Consider the following 17,559-nt stretch of genomic DNA (forward strand, 5'->3'; position numbering starts at 1 on the left):
CGCGGCAGCGTCTGTGTGGCCTGGCGCGCGCTAATTTGAATGTGTTCTTGGAGCGTCTGGCTGGGCTGAGTTGAGGTCTGTGGGGTCCAGGCTGCACGGAGCGGCTGCCGGGCCCGGGCTGCAAGTAGAAGCCGCGGGGAACCACAGTCTCTGACCCGAGGTGAGTGTCAAGCGGAGAGTGCGTTTACTCCCAGCCCGGCAGGTCGGCGGGCTGGAGGCCGAAGCCGCGGGTGGGCTCCCGCCCTCGCGAGCCCGGGGTTTCCCCTGGGTGCCGGCGGCGGCGCTGTCCTCGCCCAGCCCGGCGGGGTCCCGCAGACCCGGCCCGTCCTGCGGGCTTGGCTTTGAGGTTGGGGGTGAGCTTTGCGCGCGTGACCGGGCCCGGCCGCCCTCGCTCGGGCCGGGACGGCGGCAGGGTGGCCGTGGGCGTCTCCACCCTCCCTCGAATGGGGTCTCTGCTCTGGTGGAGCGCGGAGGCTGCGGAGACGGTTACGTGGGGTGTCCAGGAATTGGGGTGCGTGGAGAGCAGCCATGGGAGGGAGCAGGGAGCGGCTTCATGGAGTTCTCCAGAAAACCGTGCACTTGACATGAGTGCCTCAGGACAGCTTTCCAGCGTGAAACGAGTGTGTGTGCGAAAGGATTAGAAAATAAAAGTCCCTTTTTCTTGAATCTGTAGCTGCCACACGCATTTCTGAAACAAATTGACCTAGTGATTTTTATGCCCATTTGATGAGTTTGGTTATTTTTACCTACCCGTTGCTTTTAGGAGCTCAGTTAAGAAGATGGCAGTGTTCACCCCAAGAAAGAGGAAGCAGAATTTTTTGAACTGTGACAGGTGAGTGTCATCCTGTACACATACACTTCAAAAAAGAAAAAAAAAACTATCTTGTTTTTCTCCTAAAATTTCCATTTATCTGAGGTCTGCTCTTAGTGGCTATAGTATTACTCTATATTCTAGTGCTAGTTTGGAAACACAAAAGCTTATATAACAAATTATGTAGTCTTTTGGGAGAGTCAGTTTTTTTTATGGCTAGGAAATAAGCAATCTTTTATTTCCTTGTTCCTTCCACTCATTCCTGTAATATTTAAGGTAATATCCAACATAGAATAAATGCTTACCTATAAGCAATGCTACAGTTTTGTGCACAGAGACTTTCCTGTGTCTGAAGTTTTCATTACCTACAGTCAACTGGATCTGAAAATATTAGAAAAGACAATGATCATATAGTAAGATTTTTTTTTGAGAGAAACTGCATTCATTTAATTGGTGTCCTGGTGTTGTTAATCTCCTACTGTGTCTACTTTATAAATTAAATCTTTGCATAGGTATGTATAGAAAGTATAGTATATGTATGGTTGGGTTCTGTCTGTATTTTCAAGCATCCACCAAAAGTCTTTGAATGTATCCCCTTGTGGATAAGGGGGATGAGGGGACTATTGTACTACGGCATTACTACATGTGATACCAGAGATAAATTAGCTTTTAAGCTGGGTACCGGCGGCTCATACCTGTAATCCTAGCTACCCAGGAAACTAAGATCTGAGAATCAAGGTTCAAAGCCAGCCAGGGCAAGAAAGCCCGTGTAATTCTTTATCTCCAGTTAGCTACCAAAAACTGGAAGTGGAGCAGTGACTCAAGTGGTAGAGCACCACCCTTGAGCAAAAAACCTAAGGAATAGCACCTTGGCCTTGTTCAAACCCCAATACTGGCACAAAAATAAAAAAGAAAAGAGCCTGGCTTTTATAGCTTATTAACACATACACATATCAAAGCCTTCTTGTAAATACTGTTACCTTCCTGTAGAAAGATTTTTTTTTGGGGGGGGGGGGGGTCCGGTCATGGGGCCTGAACTCTGGGCCTGGGCGCTGTCCCTCAGCTCTTCAGCTCATGGCTAGCGCTCTACCACTTGAGCCACAGCACCACTTCCGGCTTTTTTCTTTTTGCTTATGTGGTGCTGAGGAATCGAACCCAGGCCTTGAGCATGCAAGGCAAGCACTCTACCACTGAGCCACCTTCTCAGCCCCTAGAAAGATATTTTCTATGGTTTGTTAAAGATAATTTGTTATTAAATAGCTGTTAGATGAAGAGAGATGTATTGTTTTGGTATGATTTTCTATATGTTTGTTTTCAATATGTATTGTTTTTGATATAAAGGGAATTTGTGTAGTAGTAGGTCTCCATAAGTTTTATAATAAAATAATGAACCTATCAATGGACTTCCTTTCTTTTCATAGCCTGTTATCAGAAATATCATCACAGGAATTAATTTTGAACCTCACTGAAAGTCTATTTCCATCACCTACAAAAAAGTACATTTGTGAGAACGGTGATAAAAAAGAAGACAGAGAACACTGCTTTCCTCAAGACCATTTGATTTCAGGTCTACACAAAACAACTACAAAAAACAGATTGCCATCTGTAGATCACAGCTCACCATTTAAATCTGCTGTGTCTACTATATCTTTTTACAACAAAGATAAATTGTACCTCAATCCACTGGAGAGAAAGCTGATAAGAGATAGTAGATCTTGTCTGCAGACTAATGGTGATAAACCTATTCCCATTAGGACTGAAAAATTGCAGGGAAATCCAGTCTCTATCAAAAAGAAGACCAAAAAAACACGAAAGAGTTTAACTGTTAAGTGTCAGCGCCGTTATACGCACATCAAGGAAGTGTCAACAGATTCTAGAAATTCCAAGCAAAATCAAATGTCAAATAAACCTGTTGTAAAGAAAGAATATAATTGTTACCTAGCTGAAAGTAATCCAAATACTCCTCGAGTTCTAAGCCAAAAGGTAAAACCACAGGTTACACTCCAAGGTGGAGCCGCATTTTTTATTAGTAGGAAAAAAATGTCTTTTAAAAAATTGTTACCAGAAGATACACCATCACTAGGAGTCACATGCAAAAATAAACCAGAAACAACTGGAGATTCTGATTCAGAAGTTATATGTAAGAGAAAAACTTTTGTGGAGAATCAAATGTCAAAATGCTCATTACTAGAAAAGAATGCTGAACTACAACATTCAAGAAGTAGAAACAAAGAAAAATTAATAAAGGTAAGGAAATCTAAGTATATCACTTCAAAAAGAGCTGGCTATTAAGTCCTCAATCTAAATAACATATAACATAGTGAACAAGTTCACTGTATATGAGTCTATCTCAGTTTAAGAAAAATTGAGATACAGTGCAATTTCCTTGTCCATCTCCCAATTGTTATTCCTGTCACGATACAGCAAACAAATAACTAAGTCTCTGTTAGCACCATTTCTAGCCAAGCACTGATAGTTCCCACCAGTAGTCCTATCTACTCAGGAGAGTGAGATCTGAAGGTCACAAAGCCAGCTGGGGCAGAAAGTCCATGAAACTCTTACTTCCAATTACCAGTAAGAAGCCAGAAGTGGAGCTTGTGGGTCAAGTGAGAATGCCCAGTCTGGAGCCAAAAAGCTAAGGGACAGTGCCCTAGGTCCTGAGTTCAAGCCTCAGTCCTGGCACCAAAATAAATATATAAATATTTTCTGGGCTTTAAAGAGCTGATTACTTAGCTAGATATTTATTCAGTTCTGTCTTATTTCCTGAGAAGCTGGACTTGTGCATTTTATATTTGTACAAATAGGCTCTGCTCTCTAAGGATGAATCAGAAATGGTAAAGGGACACTGTGGAGCCCAGAGAAATGACACTGTGACAGATTTTCCCCATCTCCTCTAAGATGATCAGGTCTTGAAGAGGAATCCTACTTTAGTCAAGAATGTCTTCTTTGCCCCTCCTCCCCCAAGCTATATGTTTCCTGAACCACCAAATTAGTAATTGATCAAGATTTTCTACTTTACTTTTCCCACTTTCTTGCTACTATTAAAAAACTTAAGAAACTGGGAAAAACCTTAGCCAGTTAAGAATGCTAACTATAATCTGCCATCTTTATCGAAGTAAATATTTTAGACAAGAATGACAAATTACAGTATCTTTTTCTTAATTTACCTCAAATATTTTTTATAATTTTTTAGAGATTAAATGATTACATAAATTTCACAGTATTGTAGGATAGTGATACTTAAAGTTACAAACACATTTTAACCTTGACAAGGCAAACTGTCGTTATCTTGGTCTATAAATTGACAGCACAAATTACAGTATTAATAAGTACTCAACTTTTTTTTTTTTTCCTTTTTGGTCTGTCATTGGGCTTGAACTCTGGGCCTGGGCACAGTCCCTGAGCTCTTCAGCTCAAGGCTAGCGTATACTCTTGACTTCCAAAAGGCAATTTACACTAATACAGAAGACGTCTTCTGAATTATAGTGAACTATGTTTTGGAAACTGACCTATTAAGATTCACTTACTTAGGGCTGGTAAGGTGGCTCAATGGTAGAGTGCTTGCCTTGCATGCATGGGGCCCTGGGTTTGATTCCTCAGCACCACATAAACAGAAAAAGCTGGAAGTGGTGCTGTGGCTCAAGTGGTAGAGCACTAGCCTTGAGCTAAAGATCTGAGGATAGAGCCCAGGCCCAGAGTTCAAGCTCCATGACAAAAAAAAAAAAAAAAATCACTAAATAGAAGACTAAGAATTATAGATTGCCTTTACACTTTTTTTAACTTCATTATTTTTAGGATTCATCTGGTGCAGTAGTTTCTTCAAAGGAATATAAACTTGATAAAGATAACAATTTTCCTTCAGAGAATTCTGTTGAAAACAAGACAAGTAAGTAAAATTTCTCATAGGAGTTTAGCTACTTGTAATAATGCTTAGTATGTTTGTATATGAAATTCATATACAATAATAGTTTCTGGGTCCAATTTTTACTAGTGTACCCATTCTTTAGTAACCAATATTGTGGTAAAGCAATACAGAACATTTTGAAAATCAGGAAAAAAGGAGCTTTTAAGTTAAACCTGTATACAAGGGGCTGGGAAGGTAGCGCAGAGGTAGAGTGCTTGCCTTGCATGCAGGAGGCTCTGGGTTCAATTCCTCAGCACCACATAAGCAAAAAAAGCCTAAAGTGGTGCTGTGGCTCATGTGGTATAGTGCTATCCTTAAGTGGAAGAGCTGAGGGACAGTGCCCAGGCCCAGAGTTGAAGCCCCAGGACTGACTGGAAAAAAAAAAAAAACCAACACAAAAAAATAGTAAGGCTTAACTAATTGATCTTGCCTAAGCTCAAGATTTGAATGTTCTCATTGTAAGAATCACTTATAATTGTTTTACCCAAAATAAGAGCGAGGAGTAAAGAAAATTTATATATATATATATATATGTATATGTGTGTGTGTGTGATGTGTGTGTTTATTTGTGAACAAAGCCCAGTTTTGGACAGAATTTTTAAGCTGAAATGACAAATCCATCCTTAGAAGCTTCTAAAATGACAGGCAATGTTTTTTATGCCAGTACTGGGGTTTGAACTCAGGGCTTAGGTGCTGGTCCTGATCTTTTTTTCTCTCTCTTTTTTTTTTTTAAATTGTGAAAATACTATATAGAGGGGTTACAATTCATTGGGCAAGATAATGAGTACATTTCTTTTTTGTTGTTGTTGTTTTGTTTTTTTTGGGGGGTCTGGCCGTGGGGCCTGAACTCTGGGCCTGGGCACTATCCCTCAGCTCTTCAGCTCAAGGCTAGCACTCTACTACTTGAGCCACAGCACCACTTCCTGCTTTTTTCTTTTTGCTTATGTGGTGCTAAGGAATCAAACCCAGGGCCTCATGCATGCAAGGCAAGCGCTCTACCAGTGAGCCACCCTCCCAGCCCAAGTGAATAAATTTCTTATCAAGCATTGTAGCCTCCTCCTTTGTTTCCCCTTCCCATCCTCCTACCCGCCCCCCCCATTTCCCCTTCCCATCCTCCTCCCGCCCCCCCATCTTATTTTTTTCCCCCAAGACTACCACTCTACCACTTGAGCCACAGCTCCACTTCCAGCTTTCTTGGGGGAGGTGGGGAAGGGAGGGTGATTAATTGGCAGTAACAGTCTGATAGACTTTCCTGCCTGGGCTGATTTTGAGCCTTGATCTTCAGATCTCAGCCTCCTGAATAGCTAGGATTATAGGCATGAATCACCAGCCTTAATTTTTAAGTTCCTCTTGGGTCTGAAATCCTTTTAACTTACAGTATCATTGTTTAATTACCCAATCCTTAACAAATTACAAGTATTTACAGGAATGAATTAGCATTTTATCAGCCAGATATATGTATATATACACATTTATAATTGTTTCTGTGTATCTTCATCTGCTTACATGAGCATGCGTTCATTGATATCTCTGGCTTGTCCTGCATCACACAGACTTTATTCTACACTTTAACAGTTTACATTTTGATCAGATATTTATTTGGAGTTCATTTTTGTGTAGTATGTGAATATGTACACTTTTTTACCCGTGGATGTGCAGACTGTCCCAGCACCATATGTTGAAGTCTTTTTTTCTATTGCCTTTTTGCTCAAATCAGTTGAATCGATATGGATTATTTCTAGCTATTTTCTCCCATTGACCTTTTTGGCCCTTCTCTGCCAACACAGTATCTTCATTATGTCTCAAATCAAGTTGTGACTGGTTTGGTTGTATTAATCTTCAAAGTCTTACAATTTAAGACTTGGATTTTATTTGGTAATAAAAATTACTGCTGTGTTTCTTTTTCCTTACTAGTTTCTCCTGAGTCCACTGTCTACCCCATCTTCAATGTGTCTTCAGTCAATGCAAAAAGGTAGGAATTGTTCTTGCTTTTTTTTTCTTGTTGGTTGTGGGGCTTGAACTCAGCGCTCTTCTCTGAGCTTTTTCCCTCAAGGTAAGCACTCTACCACTTTGAGCCACAGTGCCATGCCTGGTTTTCTGATGGTTAATGGGAGATAAAGAGTCTCATGGATTTTCCTGCCCAGGCTGGGTTTGAACCACAATCCTCAGTTTTCTGGGTTTGAACCACAATCCTCAGTTCTCGGCCTTCTGAATCACTATGATTTACAGGCATGAGCCACTGGCACCCAGCTCTTGCTTTAATATTGAAGTTAATTACATAGACCTCTTCTTCTAATGCTATTTAAGTTGGAGAACATTTACTTCCCACTACGGGAAATACAAGAATAATATTGACAGCAGGATTTAAAATGAGTTATTTTCATAGAAACTTTATAAGACTTTGTAGAGTTGAGAGATGGTAAAGATCTTCATGGTCTTGAAAGATAGCATATAATACTTGGCTGCTAACAATTAGTTTGTATCTATGATATTAATCTCCACAACAACCTAGAAGATAATTATTCTTATTTTACATGTGTACTGATACTAGAGCTTAAACTCAGAGCCTCAACCTCTCCCTTGTCTTTTTGCTCAAAGCTGGCATTCTGCCACTTGAGCCATACCTCCACTTCCAGCTTTTTGGTGTTTAGTTGGAGGTAAGAATCTCACAGACTTTCCTGCCTGGGCTGGCTCCAAACTATGATCCTCATATCTCAGCCTTTGGAGGAGCTATGTTTATTATGAGATTACAAGTGTGAGCCACTGGGGCTTGGAATGTGGTTTACTGGTAAAGTGCTTGCCTAGTATGCATGAAGCCCTGGATTCACTTCCTCAGTACCATATAAACAGAAAAAGCCAGAAGTGGCACTGTGGCTCAAGTGATAGAGTGCTAACCTTGAGCACAGAGAGACTCAGGGACAGTGCCAAGGCTCTGAGTTCAAGCTCCAGGACTGCCAAAAAAAAAAAATGGTGGGCTGGGAAGGTGGCTCAGTGGTAGCGCGCTTGCCTTGCATGCATGAGGCCCTGGGTTCAATTCCTCAGCACCACATAAGCAAAAAGAAAAAAGCCGGAAGTGGTGCTGTGGCTCAAGTGGTAGAGTGCTAGCCTTGAGCTGAAGAGCTGAGGAACAGCGCCCAGGCCCAGAGTTCAGGCCCCACGACCGGACCCGCCCCCCCCCCAAAAAAAAATGCTGTGAGCCACTTACTTGGTTGTAAAATTAGGCTTTGCAGGACCCAAAATGTCAGAAATCAACAGTTACTTGTATTAATAGTATATTACTTTAGTATAATACTGTTTCAAGTAGGTTAAGATTCTCCAGGTGCATCATCATGGTACTTGGGATTGAACCCATGGCTTTGTGCAAGTGTTCTGACAGTTGAACCACACTGCTTTTGTTGGTTTGTTTTTTGGTGCTGGTACTTGAGCTTGAATTTCAGGACCTTGTGCTTTTTCTGGGCTTTCTTGCTCATAGCTGATACTGAACCATTTAAGCTATACCTCTAGTCCTGTTTTGCTGGCTAATTAAAGATAGAGCCTTGCAGACTTAAAAAAGTTTCTTCCAGACTTTTCTGTCCAGGCTGGCTTCAAACTTTTTGTTCCAGGAGGATCATCCTCCCAAGTCTCATCCTTCTGAGTAGCTAGGATTACAGGCATGAGCCACCAGTGCCTGGCTTTTATTTGTATTTTGAAATAGGATCTTGTTAATTTTGCCTGAGCTGATCTTGAACTTCCATCCTTCTGTCTGTGTCTCAATTATCTGGATTCTTGAGCTTGTGTCACCACAACTGGCTTTTTAAAATATTCATTCATTTGAAAAACATTTAAGAAGCATCTGTTGTATAGTATTCAGTTAAAGCACTAGTACCAGCACAGAAAAAAAAAATACTCTTAAAAATTTTAATGCTGGGATTCCACTTTCATTGTAAGGGGAAAAAATGAACTTATGTACTCATTGCCTTAAAGAAAAGTTGTTGGATCCTGATACGGTGTCTGGTTGTCTGTGAGATTTGGTATCTACTTATTTGCTGTGGGTTACCTGGTAATTGCTTTGTATTTAATATAGATAAGTATTGTCTTAGGATTTGTTATGGCAAAAAAGAAAGTTCTTTTGGGGAATGAAGTCAACTTGCAAAGTAATTCTATGTATGCACAGTTGATTCTATAGAGGAAAGTTCCTTCGACTTGAAGTCAGAATACCAGGAGTCTAGTCTTAACACTGGGTTCCCTTGTGCAAATTACTGCCCCTCTCTGAATGCACTTCAGGTTTCTCTGTTACGTACTATTTATCAACTTTTCATTTCAAGATCTACAGCTGAAGAACAGATTTCTTTGGGATCCATGAGTGGTACTAACTTCTTGAAACAGGCTCAGAAAAATATGAACATGAGAGATACAAATAAAGAAACAAAAGACCAGCTCATCATTGTAAGTAAATTCAGAATAGAGTTCCTCTTGCATGTGGCTTTCATGTGTACAATATAAAGACAGACATTTATCTTAGCATTGTTAACCCAGGAAATAGCTGTTTGGAGTTTTGTAAATGCCACATTTGCTGCAGTGGTGGCACTGAAGACACTGCTGGGCAGTACCAGTATTTTACTACAGTGCTGATGGTGAGTTATATCTAGATAAGAAAATTACTGATCAGCAAAACCGTTAATGGGAATAGCTATATTGAGTTAAACCTAGATTCAGTAAACTGGCCATAAGCCAATTCCGACTCCATGGCCTGTGAACTACAAATGGTATTATATTTAAAAAAATTAGATGTGGCCTAGGAAAGCCTAAAATATTTGCTTTTAGCATTTTACAGAAAAGTTTGTCAACCCTAGTATTAGTGCAGACCCAGGTGTTGGGTTTTTTTTGGTGGCAGTGACCAGAACTTTATGAGAGAAGGGGAATTGCAAAGTCAGCTATTCCTACTTCCCTACACTTCTGAATTATCTGTTCTTGTCTGAATTGTTACCACATATCATGTAATTACATGTACAATTAATTATATGTAAAATTATATTCTTGGAGCAAAGTTAAGAATGTTTTGCCATTCCTAGCACTTAAAAATACTATTAATTACTATAGAAATCCTGTGTTTTTACTTTTTTCTCTTTGAAACAGACTTTTTTGGTCTTTCACTTAAAAGGTTTGTAAGTTTTGCTGTTCATCTTAACAATAATGTTTTGTTGTTGTTTTTTAATTTTTTTAATGCGGGCCCTGGGGCTTGAACTTAGAGCCTAGACACTATTCTTAGCTTCTTTTGCTCAAGACTAGCAATCTACCAGTTGAACCACTGCTCCATTTTCACTTTTTGTTTTTGTTTAGTGGAGATAAGAGTCTCACAGACTTTCCTGGGATCCTTAGATCTCAGCCTCCTGAGTAGTTAAGATTACAGGTGTGAGCCACCAACACAACACCCAAGCCATTTGACTAAGTTTTATGATTTATTCTTATTCCTTAGACTGTGTGTATAGGAAGGAATAATAGAGCTTTTTTTTTGTTTTTGTTTTTTGTTTTTTGATTGGTCATGGGGCTTGAACTCTGTGCCTGGGCACTGTCCCACAGTTCTTCATCATCTCAAAGCTAACTCGAGCCACAGCACCACTTCTGGTTTTCTGAGGTTTATTGGAGATAGGAGTCTCACGGGCTTTCCTGCCTGGGCTGGATTTGAACTGCAGTTCTCAGATCTCAGCCTTCTGAGTAGCTAGGATTACAGGTGTGAGCTACTGGCGCCCAACTTGTAGTTTTTTGGGTTTTTTTTGTTCCGGTCGTGGGGCCTGAACTCTGGGCCTGGACGCTGGCCCTCTTCAGCTCAAGGCTAGCACTCTACCACTAGAGCCACAGTGCCACTTCCAACTTTTTTCTTTTTGCTTATGTAGCACTGAGGAATCAAACCCAGGGCCTCATGCATGCAAGGCAAATGCTCTACCACTGAGCCACCTTCCCAGCCCCTTGTAGAAATATTTATATGGACTTTTTCTTCTTCAATTGCAGGATGCAGGTCAAAAACATTTTGGGACTACTATGTGTAAGTCTTGTGGCATGATCTATTCTGCTGCCAATCCTGAAGATGAACTGCAACATACCCAATACCACCAGAGATTCCTGGAGGGAGTTAAGTATGTGGTGAGTCAACATAATCTCCCATGTTGTAGAGATAGGTCTTTCCATTAAGTATTGAGAGACACATAAAATCCATAAATATTTCATTGCAGGTATTTTTCTTTGTCCTTAAAAGTTGAAGCTGAAGCCAGGTGCTAGTAGTTCATACCTGTAACTCTAACTTCAGGAGGCTGAGATCTGGAAGATAATGTAGTTTGAGGCCAGCCTGGGCAGAAAAATTTGCTATTCTTATCTCCAAAATCATCAGCAAAAAAGCAGGGCTGGAGACGGGGATGTAGTGGTAGAGTGCCAGCCTTGAGCAAGAAAGCCAAGGAAATTCGAGGTTGAGTTTGAGCTCAAACCCAAATACCACCAAGAAAAAAAAATGAGACTGACACTATTTTAAAAAAATTAGCATTTATTTTATTTTTTTGCAGTACAACTGTTCATCAGAACCATGAGCCTCGCCTATGCTAGGCCAACACTCTACCAGTGATGTGTATTTATCCTAGTCCAAAGCTAGCTTTGAATAGTACTGTTTTAAACTTGTAGTCTAAGAGTATTGTCCTTGATTGAATATACACCTATGTATGTCCTGACTCGTGGCTGTGAGCAGAGCTCAACATCAAAACGTAACACTTACTGCTGGCACTGGTGGCCCACACCTGTAATCCTAGAAGGAGAAAGAAAATAAATACTTTCCCATGGCTTCTCTAGGCTCTTTCTGTTCTGAGACCTAATCTCCCTCTTTTTTTTTTTTTTTTGTCAGTTGTGGGGCTTCAACTATGGGCCTGTGTCTCTCAGCTCTTCAGCTCAAGGCAAGCGCTCTACCACTTCAGCCACAGCACCACTTCTGGTTTTCTGCCCCAGCTGGCTTTGAACTGTGATCCTCAGATCTCAGCTTCCTGAGTAGCTAGGATTACAGGCGTGAGCCAAGGTGCCTGGTGCTCCCTCCTTTTTATCAAGGGTCTTTCTAATGTGTGCGCGAACACGCACACACAAATATAAAGAGAATGTGTGTATATGTATAAATGCTCTGTACAATCTGTTCACATCAGCCAGAGAATTCTCTACAAATCTTTGTCTTCCCCTGTTACTTTTAATTGGATTTTATATTTTCATCTTCTCCAGACCAAATTCCTTTTTTCTTTTTTTTTGTCGGTCATGGGGCCTGAACTCGGCCTGGGCGCTGTCCCTCAGCTCTTCAGCTGAAGGTTAGCGTTCTACCACTTTAGCCTCAGCCCCACTTCTGCTTTTTTCTGCTTATGTGGTGCTGAGGAATTGAACCCAGGGCCTCATGCATCCAAGGCAAGTACTCTACCACTGAGCCACCTTCCCAGCCCTAGAACAAATTACTTAATGGTGTTTTTTGTTTTCTCTTTACAAATGAACTACCTTTTGTTCTCCTTTGGCAGGGCTGGAAAAAAGAGAGAGTGGTTGCGGAGTTTTGGGATGGAAAGATTGTGTTGATCCTGCCTCATGATCCAAGTTATGCTCTGAGAAAGGTGTGAAACATAATCTTTGTAATCCTTACTCTGCTGAAGTCTAAACTGCCTAAGTGATAGACAAGTAACTTTGGTGCATGCCAACAGGATGACTTTCCAATCATTTATACAAAAATCAAACTTAGAATTAAAAGACAAATGCCAGATGCTAGAGGCTCATGCCTGGAATCCCAGCTTCTCAGGAGGCTAAGATCTGAGGAGCATGGCTGGAAGCCAGCTCAGGCAGAAAAGTCCAAGAGACTGTTATTTCTAGCAAAAACCCAGGTGTGGATCAAGTAGTAGAGTACCAGCCTTGTACAAAAAGGCAAGTGAAAGTGTAAGGTCCTCAGTTCAAGCTCCAGTAACAAACACACAAAAAAGACAAAGGAGTATTAGTTAGAAATTAAAGACAAACTTTATCTCAGCTTTTCAGCCTTGATGAATTAATAGCCCAGTTCTTATGTTAGTGTTGCCTGTGTTTCTTGGGTTGGATGTTTAGCCAATGCATACAAATGAATAAAGCTAAAACTGATCGGTTTTGATGATTCCTTGTCTTCCCAAGGTTTCTGAAATTCTGCTAAAAATACTCTTTCAAAATAAGTTTATAGTTTTCATCATAGAGGTCCTTCACTTCTTTGGTTAAGTTAATTATTAAGTGAAGTAAGCCAGGCCCAAAGAAACATAGGTCCCATGGTTTCCCTTATTTGCAATAACTAGTATATGTCTGAGACAAGCAGAAAAGGTCAGATAAGTTGATGTTAGGTGAAATGAACCCCAAGATAAGTATTCAAATTTTTATTCTTTCTTGTGATTGTTTCTAACATATTTATAAGATGATTTCTTTGTTGCTTTGTATGTCCCTCCTCCACAGTATAACCCCTGCTTTCATTGTATTTGATGTTCGTATAATAAATAAAATAAATCACTTAAATAGGGATACAGGTGGACCCCCAGTGCAACAATGAGATGTACAAGACATTATGTCGAAAAATGAACTTTACAACTTTGGGCTGGGGGCAGGTAGGGGATGGGAAGGGGAAACAAAGGAGGAGGCAACAATGCTTGATAAGAAATGTACTCATTACCTTGTCCACGTAATTGTAACCCCTCTGTACGGTATTTTCACAATTTAAAAAAAAAAGTTTATAAAGTGGGTGCTGGTGGCACACATGTGTAATCCTAGACTCAGGAAGCTGAGATCTGAGGATTGAGTTCAAACAAACATAGCCCAGGCAGGGCAGGAAAGTCCATGAGACTCTCATCCCCAATTAACTACTAAAAGTCGCAAGTGGGGCTGTGGCTCAAGTGATAGAGCACTACTAGCCTTAAGCAAAAGAGCTCAGGGACAGCACTCAAGTCCAGAGCTCAAGTCCCAAGACAAGCATAGAAAACAAGAAAATAGTAAGTTTGTAATGCTTTCTCAACTACTAGAATTATACCTTAATAGTGAAACTTAATTTTAGAGGTGTACAGATCTGGGAAATAGAAATATAAAAGAGGCTAACTCATGTGTTGATATGATATATAATCATATGTTGATAGTATAACGGTAATAATTATATATAGTTTCTGTTGTACTCTCTGAAACAAATTCACCTCTTGGTTTTTGTAGGTAGAAGATGTAAAAGAACTTGTGGATCATGAGTTGGGTTTCCAGCAAGTCATTCCCAAATGTTCAAACAAAACTAAAACTTTTCTCTTTGTATCTGATGAAAAGAGAGTAGTTGGCTGTTTAATTGCAGAACCTATCAAACAGGTATGATATATGTCTCGCATCACATTATCTCCTCATTTGTGAGGAAAAGTAGTTTGAAAAAGTCTCAGTTAGCATCTAAGACTTCTACCATTATTTTTTCCCATTAAAATATCCTTGGGCCATGTGGACAATTTATTTATTTTAGTTTATTTATATTTGGTATTTTGCCTTACATAAGCAGAGTAAATCAGTCTATAAAATATATCAACTTTTAAATAAGCAAGTCTGTAGATCCAAATTATTGAACCATGTGGCTTATTGCAGACCAGTATGTTTCATGAAATAATTACTTGTTTTTTAATTAGAATCCTGTTTTGATAATAATTAGTGATGTTTCAGAAAACATGTCTTTTGTACCTTTGGCAGAACAGCAGTTGACTTGTCTGATTGGCATTACTCTCATGGTCACTGTGTGTGTAGTTGGGTAGGAATATTGCTTAATATACTGATTAGTATATTGATTTTGCATCTAGCAACTTTAGTGTACTCATTTATTCTAAATAAGTTGGGTTTTTTTTGGGGGGGAGGGTCCAGTCGTGGGGCCTGAACTCTGGCCTGGGCGCTGTTCCTCAGCTCTTCAGCTTAAGGCTAGCGGGCTACACTTGAGCCACAGCACCACTTCCGGCTTTTTTTTTCTGCTTATGTGGTGCTGAGTAATCAAATCCAGGGCCTCATGCACGCAAGGCAAGCGCTCTACCACTGAGCCACCTTCCCAGCTCTCTAAATAAGTTTTGAAGGAGTGTTTTTAGGGTTTCCTGTATATAAGATATTATTTACAAATAGGTAATTTAATTTCTCTTGATGTGGATGTCTGTTTCTTTTTTTTGCTTAATTGCTCTGGCTTAAACTTCTGGGTCTGTGCTGCATGGAAGTGGCAAAAGTGGCCACCCTTGTGTTGAGTCAAGACCAGAGTTCCCAGTTTTCCACCTCTGTGTCATTGCTAGCTGTTGGGCTCATGAAATAGAGCTTTGATTGTACCTAAGGTCATTCCTTTTCTACTGAGTTTGTTGAGGATCATTTTTTTTTTTTATCATGAAACAATATTTAATCAGAAAACCCGTTTGCTACATCTGTTGATATGGTTCATACCCATCATCCTACTTGTGTGTTGCATAACATTTAGTGGGATAGATCCCACTTATCATCACAGACTGTGTGTGTGTGTGTGTGTGTGCGCGTGTGCGTGTGCGTGTGCGTGTGCGTGTGTGTGTGTGTGTGTGTGTTCTCTCTCCCTCATCCATCCCATCCACCCACCATAGTATGTTTTTCCCTTTACTTGGCCTTCACATCAGGATAAAGCTGGCCTTGTGTTTGGAAGTCAACTATTTATATTCTAATAGACTACGACATATTTGGTTGTTTTGGTTTTGTGAATCCTTTGTACCCTTCTTCCTCTCTTCCTGTCTTATTTTCTCAGTATATGCTTAAGATTTCTTTTATCTTTGCCATGCTGATTATAGATTTTCTTTAGGGATATTTAAAAAAAAGAATTGTGAAAAAGAGAAGAAAGAATTTATGTAGGTGCTTCTGTGTGTCATTCATTGCAGGCCTTCCGAGTCTTGTCTGAACCATCTGGCCCAGAATCTTCAAACTCTAAAGAAAGTTCTAGAGCTTGGCAGTGTTCAAATGTACCAGAACCTGCAGTCTGTGGGATAAGCAGAATCTGGGTTTTCAGACTGAAAAGAAGAAAGCGCATTGCAAGACGACTGGTAGACACTGTCAGGTAAGAAAACATAAAATTAATACTACCCATTTTCAGTCTCTGTCCTTAGTTTTCCAAGGACCTTTTGGCTCATGAGTCACCAAACAACCTGTGATAAAGGACTATTTGTCACAGATTAATGCTTAATTAAAATATAAGCTACAATGCTTCCGCCAAGTGCTGGGATTATAGGCATGTACCATCTTGCTGTTAATTTAGATTTTATCTTCCTTCCTCTCCTATCCTTTTTCTTAACCATTGTCTTTTATATGTTGAAGAATTTGAATAATTCTTCTCAACTATTTCAGTATCTTTTAATTTTTAGTTGAGCAAAATTGAGGAGAGTTGTAATGAAGATGTAGATTAGTGTTGGTCTTTTTAAAGCTCCTGTTAATTGTGTTTTATGTTGAGTCCATTGTTAAATAATCTTTTTTTCTTTTTTTAGGAATTGCTTCATGTTTGGCTGTTTTCTCAGCACTAACGAAATAGCATTTTCTGACCCAACACCAGATGGCAAGTTATTTGCAACCAAGTACTGCAACACCCCTAATTTCCTTGTATACAATTTTAATAGTTAAAAGCCAATTTTAATGATAAAACTGATGTGACATGGAAAAGTTCAGATAGTTCATCATTTGACATTAGCTAACATCAAAATAAACAATTGAGACATGTATCCCCACCAAACTTTGTACCTTGAGTTAGAAAGTCAGAATACATTCCCTGGAAGCCATCTAAACTTCCCAGAAAGAGAAAAGTGCCTAGATAATACTGAATAGCACTCCGGTTCTTTATTATGAACCATTATAGCTGTAAGTAGAAATTACTTGCTTCCTGTATTCGAGCATTGACCAAAATAATTTCTACAGAAACAAGGCTGACTTGTCCTTTGAGAACTGTTAAACATTTAGGCTTCAAATATCTCTTGCCCATCAGAAGCCGAGAGGAAAATTAAATCAAAGTAAGAATTTACCTATTTTTCAAGCCAATTCCTCTCTTCCTGATATAGAGTTCTTACATAGGCACAGATCTATAGCTATATAATTGAAGGTATTTAGGGTCTTGAATTTCTAATTTATAGTAAGACATGGTAAGGAATGAGTAAAATATCCCAAATTCACTTATGTAGAACAGAATTTGGTAGTTCAATGTTTTAATCTTGTTGCAGATCATATTGCCCAAATGTATACTTGCTTGAAATTTTAAGCTCTGTTCTGCACTATTCCATTCATTTCTGTCAAATGAGAATGTTGGCGTGCTACATTAGGGGATTTGTCACTGGTCACTGTGGTCATTAACAGAATCAGATGCCCCAATGGATGAGGTTGCTCGTTGAGAGACTTAACTTGCAAAGCAAAATGTATTTGAGCTGTTTTCATTCTCAGTCATATAACTCAAGGATTTCTTTTTAGGTTGTATTACTCTTCATCTGCCATCTTTATTTAATAGTTAACCTGGTTCCAAAGAGAATGTGAAAGTGTTAAATGTTTGCAATTATGCCAAAACATCCTAATGCTATTTTCTGCATTGTTTTAAAATTCTTCTAAATGTTTTATTCAAATTTCTATTAGCTTTATTTTTTTGGTTGAATGCTTTTGTGGTAAGATAATAAAAAGTATTCTTAACATTGTTTCTTGGGAAGCTGAATGCTAATTTTTTTAATTTTATCATAATAATCCTCCTTTGGCTATAAGTATACACATTACTTCAGATTAATACATAATTATTTTGCAACCTGGTAAACTGGTCTGTGGTGGCAAATTTAGCAATGAGAAACAGGGTGAATAGTAGAAGTATAAAAGTCTT

General features: G+C 39.5%; 1 protein-coding gene across 1 annotated transcript; it reads left to right on the plus strand.

The window, feature by feature from the left end:
* Positions 1 to 74: 74 nt before the first annotated feature.
* Esco2 (establishment of sister chromatid cohesion N-acetyltransferase 2) lies at positions 75 to 17,347 on the plus strand. Its single transcript, XM_070016736.1, has 11 exons — positions 75 to 160; positions 764 to 832; positions 2,233 to 3,058; positions 4,607 to 4,697; positions 6,630 to 6,687; positions 9,020 to 9,140; positions 10,704 to 10,835; positions 12,227 to 12,316; positions 13,908 to 14,051; positions 15,599 to 15,774; positions 16,199 to 17,347. Exons 2-11 carry the CDS (start codon positions 780 to 782, stop codon positions 16,329 to 16,331), a joined length of 1,824 nt encoding a protein of 607 aa, XP_069872837.1. The 5' UTR covers positions 75 to 160; positions 764 to 779; the 3' UTR covers positions 16,332 to 17,347.
* The last annotated feature ends 212 nt before the right edge of the window (positions 17,348 to 17,559 follow it).

Source organism: Dipodomys merriami, unplaced genomic scaffold (assembly GCF_024711535.1).
Source record: "Dipodomys merriami isolate MVZ:Mamm:240054 unplaced genomic scaffold, mDipMer1.0.p SCAF_12, whole genome shotgun sequence".
NCBI classification, from domain to species: Eukaryota; Metazoa; Chordata; class Mammalia; order Rodentia; family Heteromyidae; genus Dipodomys; species Dipodomys merriami.

Coding starts and splice junctions, on each gene's coding strand:
- Esco2 (XM_070016736.1), top strand. CDS start 780: ATGGCAGTGTTCACCCCAAGAAAGAGGAAGCAGAATTTTTTGAACTGT. Junction 6,688..9,019: donor TCTTCAGTCAATGCAAAAAG/GTAGGAATTGTT, acceptor TTTCATTTCAAG/ATCTACAGCTGAAGAACAGA. Junction 10,836..12,226: donor TGGAGGGAGTTAAGTATGTG/GTGAGTCAACAT, acceptor CTCCTTTGGCAG/GGCTGGAAAAAAGAGAGAGT.